Source organism: Musa acuminata, chromosome BXJ2-9 (genome assembly GCF_036884655.1).
Source record: "Musa acuminata AAA Group cultivar baxijiao chromosome BXJ2-9, Cavendish_Baxijiao_AAA, whole genome shotgun sequence".
Classification (NCBI taxonomy): domain Eukaryota; kingdom Viridiplantae; phylum Streptophyta; class Magnoliopsida; order Zingiberales; family Musaceae; genus Musa; species Musa acuminata.
The window spans coordinates 33,055,615-33,067,906 of record NC_088346.1 but is presented as its reverse complement, the minus strand read 5'-3'; the positions used below and the strand labels follow the sequence as shown (position 1 = coordinate 33,067,906).

Sequence of the window (12,292 nt, the reverse complement as noted above, 5' to 3'; positions counted from 1 at the left end):
TTGTAAACCGTAAAGATTTGAATGGACGGCAGCAGATGCATTGTCATGCGGAAACCCTGGTATCGTACAAGCACGAAACACAAGTGGTCCGGCTCATCTCACTCAGCCCGGTACCGCACAGGAAACTGGTGGCATGCCATTGGCTGGAACCTATAGACGCCACATCTGTCAGTGGTATAGACCAACTGGAACGCGTCTTTTGCTGCTCTGCCTCTCAACTGCAAGTTAAAGAAAAAACTAAGTTGACTGAGAAATCAATTCATTCTTTTCGTTTTTTATCTACAAAAAATTGTAAGATAATTGAGTTAAGAAATTTATATGCATTGAAAGGGCAAAATTGTCGCAGTTTTTAGATTCGTGAGAGAAAATGGTAATATTTGTGCACATTAATATTATCGTTATTATAAATGTGACAAAATAAGTACAGCGATTTTCTTAGAAAATATTAAGATTTTGAGTATTTTTCAATCAGTACTTTCTCTTTTACTTTTTTTCAAATAATATTTTTAATTTAAAAAATCTAAAATACCTATAAAAAAATATCCATTTTTTTTATCAGATTTAGATTGTTATAGTATTTTTATTGACTCATTTATAGTATTTTTAGTAGTATTTTAAGTGTTTTTATTAGCATACTAAAAATATTATAAATACTATTTGAAGAATATTCTAAATGATATCATCCTGTGTTTGCTTGGTTATCATTGATTGTAGAAGATTATGATATTATATTTTTAAATTTGTAGTTTGTTTGGTTGGGTTTATTTGGATTATTTACTGTGTTTTCGAAAAAGGTTTTATAATATTTCTTTGTGGGGGTTAAAACAATATGAGAAATAAAATTTTAAATTTTATTCTGGTAATATTATTTTTAAATTATTATAAATACATCATAATACAATATATCAAATGATTTGTAATGTACTTTGATTTCATATGATGCATTTAAAATGTTTTTAAATTAAGATATTTTTATTGTGATGATCAAAATATTATAACACGTAAAAGATATTATAATAGGCCAAAAGAGTATAATAGATTAAATAATTTTTGAATGGTAATTTAGATATTTTTTAAACTAAGGATACTATTATAGGTCAAAACACTATAAAAGACTAAATACTTTTTGAAGGATAATTTAGATATTTTTCAAATTAAGGATACTATTTGTAAAACAGATACCGATTAAAAAATATTCAAATTATAAATATTTTCTAGAAAAAATTTTCAAATAAGTATCACTTGAATATATGTTTAGTGAAAATTAACAAATTTGTCTCGCACCAATCCAAGCTGAAACTTATCATACGTCCATCTCGTGTGATCCTGTTTTCGCGGCCAATCCGACGGCCACTGTTCGTCGCATACTTCCCGCCATCTCCTCGCACCCTCCCGCCAGTTTACTGGCGCCAACACGTTCCCGCCACTTCCCAATCCTTACTATTTAGGCAAATAGACACTCTCTTTCTCTCTCTCTCTCTCTCTCTCTCTCTCTTTTCGTGTGAGGGTGGTGATGGCTTTGGGTCCGGGGAGGTTCTACGGCAAAAGCCTCCCGCGGCCCCGTTTCTTTGCCGACGTGAAGATGAACGACGAAAGGGTGGATCCGCCGGTGCCCGTCATGGACCCTCTCCTTTCGTGGGCCAACGAGGCGCACTGGTCCATGGGCGGTAAAAGCTTCAAGCGCCACCGCCTCCAGGGCCGCATCGAAGGCTCCATCAAGAAGCTCCGCGATCAGCAAGAGAGAGCCCAACGGAGAACCATAATTTCCTCCTCTCCGTTGATCGCGAAGTCCAGAGTCTCCGGCCAGAAGCCCCTCGGTCTTGGATCTCTCGACGCCGGCTCAGCCGATAGCGGCGAGGAGGAGGCGGGACAAAAGGGGAGTCAAGCTAGAATCTTTCGCTCTCCGAATGGATCTGTCGATAGGAAGAGGACGAAGGTTAGGAGGCACAAGAAGGAATTCGACGGGAATGGGGCCGAGCATTTGAAGGGGCTGAGTGGGGAGGCGGGCGGAGTGGCGTCGAGGACCCGGCGCCGTGGGCAAGCTGCAGAGGAACTCGAGATTGGTGAGGAGGATGCTCTTCCGGCGGCTACTGATGGGAAAGGGAACACCGAGAAGAAGAAGAGGAAGGAGGTGGATAGTGCATTGCCGAGGAGGACTTCACCGACGAAGAAGCGATCAATCTGATTCCCATGAGGCATACATCTTAGTATTCTCGTAAGACTGCTGTGTTCTGGTCTTAATCGTTCAGGAGATGTGAAGATCGCGACTGAAAGGTCTCAACTTTCTGCATCATTTTGTTTGATTTGTTGATGGTGACGAGGAACAAGTGCAAATTCACAATGGCAGCGTTGTTGATCCAAGATCCTCGACTCATCTGCTCTGATTCTTTGACTCCGCCTCGAAGAAAACCGAGGCAATGTAATCGGAGAACTTGGTCTCTGCATGCGATTGAACTCTGCTACTTGTTGCCACAAGATTTTTAATTTCAAAACAAACTGCCATCGAATATTTTGTTTAGTTAATATGGCTTTCTTTAGCTAATAATTTTTATATTTATATATTATTTCTCTCTACATTCTCACGGGGATTGTGGAAAAAGATGAGAGATGCGGAAGTGAGGACAATGAGAGATGTAAAACAAGTAAGCAAGTATCTTTTTATCATAACCAGAAGGTTGAAATGATGCGCAAGTGCACGAATCTGTATTTATCTTGTAGATATGATGATTGATTCCATTCTTGAAGGATTTCATCGAATGTTATGTGATTTTTCAAAGAAGTCTCTTTTTTTTTTTTTCTCAAAGGCATATTTGTTTTTGTTGTTTTCGATTTTTCAATTGGTGCCTTCTGTTTTTAATATTGCCTAAAATGATTTCCTTTTTGTTTTTTTAGTTTATAATTAGTCTTGGACTATTATAATATTTTTATTTGGTTCATTTATGCTATTTTTTTTAATAATGTTATATTATTTTTATTAAGAAGTTAAACATATTATAAGATTATTAAAAAGTACTCTAAGTAATATCATGATATATATGTTTGTTTGTTATCGTTTGTAGATTATTATGATATAGTAGTTCATTTGAGTCATTTATAATATTTTTTTGTTGTAGTGATCAAACCGATTATAATATTGTTCTCAAACTATTATAAATATATATTTAAATCTTATATGATATTTCTTTCTAATGCATTTTTTATTCAATTTAACTCATTCATAGTGTTTTCCAATAACATTATAGTATATTTATTAAAGTGTTAAAAATACTATAAAACTATTAAAAAATATTTTAACAGATATTATATTATGTCTCTTTAATTCTAATTACTTTTAAACCATTACGATATAAATTTTTTTTAGACTTGAAGTTGGTTTGGTTAAGATTGTGAGTTTATTTGTATCATTTATAGTATTTTTATTTGTGATTGTCAAAACACTATAACTAGAAGGAAAAATACCATTAGAGTTGATACAATATTTTGAATATTATTTGAAACAAGAAAACCATAAAAACAAAAATAGAAGACATCTTTTAGAACAAATAAAAAAAGAAAGTCTTTTAAAGAAAATCATCTTTGAATGTTCCTTTTTTTTTTTAAAAGCAAGATTTGCCTGATTTAAAAATAATATATAATCTTATTCTTGAGTTTTTAAAAATAAAATCTGATATAGGATAAAGTTTTGACATTACGGTCCTTCAATAGTATTTTCATAATAAAAAATCATAATATTTTATTTATTTTAGATTATTTATATTAAAAAATATTAAATCAAGAAGCTTTAAAATTTGAGCCTCTGATCAGTCTCCTCTCTTGATATCTTTCAACCATCTCATCTCTCGATCTCTTTCAATTATTTTTTCAAATATCGACACAAGACTTATATCTTTAAATTTGAGATATACCGACTCAATTATTTTGAGATTTATAATATCATCCGTAGATTTTTAGGATAACTCTCTTGGTCACAATAACAACACTATGTCTATAATCTCTTCCCTGTAACATGATCTTTGTAAGTGGAGCTGATCCCAAATTAGTAACCGTTGAATCTTGTATTTTGATAATGAAACCAATTGATAATTGCATTTATGTTTTAATCTGCGTTTTGAGTGACGCAGGATGCTTCGATCAGAATGAGACAATTAAAGTAGGAAAAATCATGTTGTGTCGGAGGAACATGTCAGAAGATTGGACGTCGGGCCGGTGGATCGGTCGATGTATCGACAAAAGGCTTCGAGCCGCAGACTCGGGCATCGGGCCACGAAGAGCGGGTATTGTGCTAAGGATATCGGAGTTGCGGAGTCAACTAGCCGATTGGGCAATAGGCCGCAGGAGAGGACGATGCGTTGAATAATCGGACGAAGCGTCGAGGGACCAATGACATGTTGGACAACTTGGTTAATTGCTTAGGATTAATTGTCTTGATCGAAGTTTTATTTTACATGTGCAGGATTAACTACGATGGAAATAAGATATGCAGCAGGAGTTGCACTGGAGTTAAGACTATGATCACGTTGGTAGTGTTAGGATCGAGAGCACTAAGAGGGGGGGGTGAATTAGTGCAGCGGAAATCTTTCAGCGATTAAAAACGAAAGCTACGTTCGTTTGATAAAACTATTTTGATGCAAAAGCCGATTCTAAGAATACTTATGATTAAGTGCAGTTTACGTCTAAACACAGTTTGCGTCTAAGCGCAGTTTACATAGTTTGCGTCTAAATGTAGTTTGCGTCTAAATGCAGATTACGTCTAAGCGCAGTTTGCGTCTAAGCGCAGTTTGCGTCTAAGATCAGATTGCGTCTAAGCGTAGTGCAGTTTGCGTCTAAACGCAGTTTTACGTCTAAACATAATTTTACGTCTAAACGTAGTTTTACGTCTAAACGCAGTTTGCGTCTAAACGCAGTTTTACGTCTAAACGTAGTTTTGCGTTTAAAAGTAGTTTACGTCTAAAACACAGTTTTACGTCTAAATACAGATTCGGAAAGATTAGCACTTAGAAACTTGTTCGTAAAAGCGCAGAAGACAGTTTTGCAGAATCAAAACGTAAACGTAAACTGTAATGTATGAAAACACCGATTTACGTCTGAATGCAGATTCGGAAAGATCAGCACTTAGAAACTTGTTCGTAAAGGCGCAGAGAGCAGTAGCTATGTAGGAGGTTTGCAGTAATGATAAAGTGCTCAAAATAAACGCAAACCAGAGATTTAGAGTGGTTCGGTCAGTCTTGTCCTACTCCACTTTTGGCTTCCTCCACCGACGAAGTCACCGACATCAACTAGAGGCCTTCCTTCAATAGGCGAAGGCCAACTACCCTTTTACAGATTCACTCCTTTTGATGGGCTCAGGAGACAACCCTTACAGGACCTTTCTCTCCTCTCTTTACAACTCAAAACTTGAAGAACAGAAAGAGGAGAACTTTCGGACTTTACACAAATTTGAGCTCTTAGAATCACAGAAAAGATCAAGAATTCGGTGTAGGTCTGTATCTTTTCAGTGCTGAATGGGTGGGGTATTTATAGGCCCCAACCCAATTCAAATTTGGAGCTCAAAACGATCAAATCCCAGAATTCCGGGACCAGGCGGTTGCACCTCCTGACTGGAGAGGTTGCACCGCTTGGCAGAGCTCGAAGACTGAGCCCAGGCGGTTGCACCTCTGTGTCAGGGGCGGTTGCACCGCCTGAGTCTGGCTCGGCGACTGAGCCCCAGGCAGTGCCACCTCTTGACTGAGGCGGTTGCACCTCTCTGCCAGAGCTCGAAGACCGAGCTCAGGCGGTGCCACCTCTCTGTCAGGGAGGTTGCACCGCCCAGTCTAGCTCGAAGACTGAGCTCAGGTGGTGCCACCTCCAGGCTGGGGCGGTTGCACCGCCAAGTCTCGCTAGGAGACTTAGCCCAGGCAGTGCCACCTTCTGGCCTAGGCGGTTGCACCTCCTAATGCAATCAGGGTCCGAATGGTTAGCTCCATTTGGCCCAATTTCAGTCTTTCAGGGGCCCAATTGCCCCAAGATTAAACTAATGGGATCACCTCCCATTTTCCAGCTTAATCAATGTGCTAACTACGATTAGATCTAAGACAATTTCTGTAGCTTTGCTTCGGTGCGTCAATCGCTTCTTCCGGCGAGTTTCCGGCGAACTTCCGTCGATCATCCGATGAACCCTCGGTGATGCTCCTGCGGACTTCCGACAAACTCCTGGACTTTGCGACGATCCACTTAGCGAGTTCCGACGAGCTTCGCTTGGCAAGCTTCTGGACTTCTCGGATCTGTTCTCGCAGAACCTCTGACGACCGTCCGAACTTCCGTCGAACTCTCGAACTCCCAACGTGATCATGAACTTGACTCCGGCGCAACTCCTGCTGCTTGTCTAACTTTTATCGTAGTTAATCTTGCACACTTAAAGCAAAACTTCGATCGAGACAATTAATCCTAAGCAATTAACCAAGTTGTCCGGCATGTCATTGGTCCCTCGACGCTTCGTTTGATTCTTCGGCGCATCGTCCTCTCCTGCGGCCTATTGCCCAATCGGCCAGTTAACTCCGCAACTCCGATATCCTTGGCACAATAACCGCTCTTCTTGGCCCGATGCCCGAGTCCACTACTCGGAGCCTTCTGTCGATACGTCGACCGATCTACCAGCCCGACGTCCAATCTTCTGACATGTTCCTCCGGCACAACATGATTTTGCTACTTTAATTGTCTCATCCTGATCGAAGCATCCTACGTCACTCAAAACGCAGATTAAATCATAAACATATATCAAGTAGTTTCATCATCAAAATACGAGATTCAACAATCTCCCCCTTTTTGATGATGACAACCACTTGATGACGGAGTTAAACTTAACTCCCGGAGTTTAAACAAACTCCCCCTATCAATATGCCATATTGATAGAACATTGAATTCAAACTGAATTCAAGTCATTGCAATATTCATCATGAATACTTGCAACACGTCAACATGAACATATGCATAAACTTATGTATCACGTGTCATGTCATCAACATACTTTCATCAACATACTTCTCCCCCTTTGTCATCAACAAAAAGGAGAAGTATCACAATCAAGTGTTTATGATATTGGTTCAACTCATTGCATGAAAAACATAATATCAAGTTTTATCATCATGCAATTTTGCTAGAAAATATAGCAAATGTTGAATCAGGCTTAGAATATTCAAGCTATCAAGTTTTAGATATGCAAGTTTTATAGCATACAAGATAGCACTTGGTATGAAAATTAGAGATGTTCAAGATAGCAAGTTCTACATCATGCAAGCTAGCAAATTAGAGATGTTCAAGAAGGCAACTCTTGCTTCTTGAAATATGAAAATTTTATCCACTTTGCTAGATGCGCAAGTTAGCATGTTTTGCTTCTTGAGATAGGCAAGATAGCACCTTTGTTCTTTTTGTTTCTTAAGATGTTCAAGATAGCAATTTCTTCTCTTTTGAGAAGTGAAAATTTGCTTTCTTCTTGAATTGTGCATGCAAGTTATCTCCTCCTTAGTCATTGTCAAAAAGAAGGGAAAACCCTTTCTGTCAATTTCTAAATCATGACAAAGGTGAGTAATCATTTTTATTTCAAAATTCCATAATTGAGATAAACCTTGAATTCAAATCAAGGCAATTTTAATCAAGGTTCATATCATATGCAATACATTACGTAGAAAGCATAAGTATTACATGCATCATTTTAGCAACAAATCGTAGCATTTCATCACATGGCAAGATATCATCAAGTAGAATTACGATGCAAGTTCTTGATATTTTAACATAATGAAAATTCAAATATGGCACTTATAGTATCAATTCATATATTTCTCCCCCTTTATCATCAATAAAAGGAGAAGTAGCTCTAGCTATTTTAAAATATATGCAAGTTTTTATAACATGAAGCTATATTTTCATCACAACATATAAGCACAAAAGCATAGCAAAATTCTTAGGTTCAATCATGGCAATTCAACACTTGCTTCATGTGCAAGATTGCACTTGCTTTTCTTTGCATGTTTTAACTAGCAAAAGCTTTCTCCCCTTTGTTTTTGTCGAAAAGAAGGGAGAAATCAATGGCCAAAAATTTTTAATTATTATACAGGTCATATTACAAAATCTTGTCATGATATCAAGAAAGTTCAAGAAGGACATGATCCATTCAACAAATCCTTTTAATAGGGCAAAGTAATTATATAACCAAGAATCATGATTAAAATATTTCAATATCATAGATCAAGTCATGATTCGTGATTCATCATAAAGCAAATTAATTTTCAGTCATCACATGAGGCATTTAAAGAATTTTTGAAACATAGAAGAATGATTAATTTAAGCATGTAATGTTTCAATCAAAATCAAGTCATAAATACCAATACTTTCATATTGTGAGTATCAATTTATGAATACCAAAAGATATTATTTATGATTTCAATTTTGCAAGATTATGATTTAGACATAACTTATTCAAATCAAATCGTCAACTTGAAACTCATAATCAAGTCATTAAAATTAATTTCGAAATTCACAAAATATCATGAAATCAAAAGACAAGTTGCATTTCATTTGAAGAACTCCTTTTTGATAAATGTAGGGAGCATAATGAACGATCTTGATTTATAAAGAGCTTCATGTTATAATTATCAAGATCATGATTTTAATAATTATTCTCTTTAGCAAAGAATCACAAAAGCACTTTATTTTTGCATAAGAAATCTCATTGTATTATGATTTATAAATTCTTTTTCTGCACATGAATCATAGGAGATATGTATGTGAAACAAATCTTTGCAAGCAAAGACACTATCATTCATATTTCAAGATGGAATTTATAAGCAGGAATCATTTCATCAAATCCATTTTAGAAAAATATTTTTCATAAGTGTATGAGAAAATCCGATTGTTAGGATACCAATTGTTAAGTGAATCCGAAAATGAAATTAGTACTTTCATGCATTCGGATAAGATTTTGCTATAGATTTTCAAGTTCAATTATGAAGATAAAACATGCTCATGATCATAAAAATTTATGTATCCAAAAAATATAATTTCCAACATGTTATAATGTAAAATCATCATGGCAATTAAGTGTTTTGAACATTGAATCAAGAATGTCCGAAAAATAATCTTAACACGTTCATGCATTCGAGCATATTTTTTCCATAGTTTTTCAAATATACTCATGAGAATAACACATGCTTATCATCGGCTTAAAATCTCATGCATAAAATTGTTAATCAAAATATTTAATTTCATCATTATGCATTTCTTCAAATCAAACATGATCTTTAATCAAAATCGAGAAATAACAATGGAAATCAACGTAATACACATTATTACTTCTTAACCATGATTTCATATTTTCAATCAAGATCATTTTATTTGTTTATCATAAAATATGCAATATTATCATTTTCGAAATTACTTAGTATGATCATAATAATTTTTTTTTAACATGTAATTTTTAAGAAAATTAATTCTAAACTAAAAGAGAAAAATACATCATGAAAGCATCAAGTAATTTCAAAATAAATTAGGGGGATTTCGATTACCTCATCATTGTAGGCTGTTAAGGCGTAGTTTGCCGCCTTGCTTTTGTTGACTTTCTCTTCTTCGGAGGAGCTTGATTCATCCCAATTTTTGTTCTTCTTCTTGCGTTTAAAGCAAGTAGTTCGATTCTTTTTGCTTTTTAATTTTTGTTTCATTTGTAGTTTAAGTTCACCATCACTTGAGCTTATGCTCGAGTGGTCTTCAAATGTTCTATGTTCCAAATCCTTCCTGTTCTTTGGAAGGTTGTTTTGTTCATCATTGTCCTCATCACTTGAGTCATCGCTCAAGTGGCATTCATTTGTCCAGAGTTCCAAATCCTTCCTGTTCTTTGGAAGGTGATTGTGTTCAACATGTTCATCATGTGCATTGTGCACCATTTCATATGTCATCAATGAACCAATTAGTTCTTCAAGTGGTAAGTTGTTTAGGTTTTTAGCTTCTTGTATTGCAGTTACTTTTGAATCCCACTTCTTAGAAAGAGAACGCAAAATCTTGTTTACGAGTTCAAAGTCCGAAAAACATTTTCCAAGAGCTCTTAAACTATTGACGACATCCGTGAAACGGGTGTACATGTCGCCTATAGTCTCGCTTGGTTGCATTCGAAAAAGCTCGAAATCATGCAATAAAAAGTTAACTTTCGAGTCTTTGACACTACTAGTTCCCTCGTGTGTGATTTCAAGTGTTCGCCAAATGTCAAAAGCTGTTTCGCATGTAGAAATCCGATTGAATTCATTTTTGTCCAAAGCGCAAAATAAGGCATTCATAGCCTATGCGTTTAAAGAGAAATACTTCTTCTCCAAATCCGACCATTCGTTCGTCGGTTTAGAGGGAAGTTGAAAACTGTTTTCAACGATATTCCATAAATCTAGATTTAGAGAAATCAAGAAAACTCTCATTCAAGTTTTCCAATAAGTATAGTCCAATCCGTTAAAGAACGGTGGACGAAAGACAGAAAAGCCCTCTTGAAGAGCCATTTCTCTCGGGTGTAAATCCGAAATGAGAAATACCCTGCTCTAATACCAATTGTTAGGATCGAGAGCACTAAGAGGGGGGGGGGGTGAATTAGTGCAGCGGAAATCTTTCAGCGATTAAAAACGAAAGCTGCGTTCATTTGATAAAACTATTTTGATGCAAAAGCCGATTCTAAGAATACTTATGATTAAGTGCAGTTTACGTCTAAACACAGTTTGCGTCTAAATGTAGTTTGCGTCTAAATGCAGATTGCGTCTAAGCGCAGTTTGCGTCTAAGCGCAGTTTGCGTCTAAGATCAGATTGCGTATAAGCGCAGTGCAGTTTACGTCTAAACGCAGTTTTACGTCTAAACACAGTTTTACGTCTAAACGTAGTTTTATGTCTAAATGCAGTTTGCGTCTAAACGCAGTTTTACGTCTAAACGTAGTTTTGCGTTTAAAAGTAGTTTACGTCTAAAACATAGTTTTACGTCTAAATACAGATTCGGAAAGATCAGCACTTAGAAACTTGTTCGTAAAAGCGCAGAAGACAGTTTTGCAGAATCAAAATGTAAACGTAAACTATAATGTATGAAAACACCGATTTACGTCTAAATGCAGATTCGAAAAGATCAGCACTTAGAAACTTGTTCGTAAAGGCGCAGAGAGCAGTATCTATGTAGGAGGTTTGCAGTAATGATAAAGTGCTCAAAATAAACGCAAACCAGAGATTTAGAGTGGTTCGGTCAGTCTTGACCTACTCCAATTTTGGCTTCCTCCACCGACGAGGTCATCGACGTCAACTAGAGGCCTTCCTTCAATAGGCGAAGGCCAACTGCCCTTTTACAGATTCACTCCTTTTGATGGGCTCAGGAGATAACCCTTACAGGACCTTTCTCTCCTCTCTTTACAACTCAAAAATTGAAGAACAGAAAGAGGAGAACTTTCGGACTTTACATAAATTTGAGCTCTTAGAATCACAGAAAAGATCAAGAATTCGGTATAGGTCTGTATCTTTTCAGTGCTGAATGGGTGGGGTATTTATAGGCCCCAACCCAATTCAAATTTGGAGATCAAAACGATCAAATCCCGGAATTCCGGGACCAGGCGGTTGCACCTCCTGACTAGAGAGGTTGCACCGCTTGGCAGAGCTCGAAGACTGAGCCCAGGCGGTTGCACCTCTATGTCAGGGGCGGTTGCACCGCCTGAGTCTAGCTCGGAGACTGAGCCCCAGGCGGTGCCACCTCTTGACTGAGGCGGTTGAACCTCTCTGCTAGAGCTCGAAGACCGAGCTCAGGCGGTGCCACCTCTCTATCAGGGAGGTTGCATCGCCCAGTCTAGCTTGAAGACTGAGCTCAGGCGGTGCCACCTCCTGGCTGGGGCGGTTGCACCGCCCAGTCTCGCTGGGAGACTTAGCCCAGGCGGTGCCACCTCCTGGCTTAGGCGGTTGCACCTGATGCAATCAAGGTCCGAATGGTTAGCTCCATTCGGCCCAATTTCAGTCTTTCAGGGGCCCAATTGCCCCAAGATTAAGCTAATGGGATCACCTCCCATTTTCTAGCTTAATCAATGTGCTAACTACGATTAGATCTAAGACAATTTCTGCAGCTTTGCTTCGGTGCGTCAATCGCTTCTTCCGGCGAGTTTCCGGTGAACTTCCGTCGATCATCCGATGAACCCTCGGTGATGCTCCTACGGACTTCCGGCAAACTCCTGGACTTTGCGACGATCCACTTGGCGAGTTCCGACAAGCTTCGCTTGGCAAGCTTCTGGACTTCTCGGATCTGTTCTCGCAGAACCTCTGACGA

General features: G+C 37.6%; 1 protein-coding gene across 1 annotated transcript; it reads left to right on the top strand.

Annotated features, from left to right (window-relative positions):
• The first annotated feature begins 1,481 nt into the window (after positions 1-1,481).
• On the top strand, positions 1,482-2,507 carry LOC103973643 (uncharacterized). Its single transcript, XM_009388273.3, has one exon. It carries the CDS (start codon positions 1,514-1,516, stop codon positions 2,183-2,185), a length of 672 nt encoding a protein of 223 aa, XP_009386548.3. The 5' UTR covers positions 1,482-1,513; the 3' UTR covers positions 2,186-2,507.
• The last annotated feature ends 9,785 nt before the right edge of the window (positions 2,508-12,292 follow it).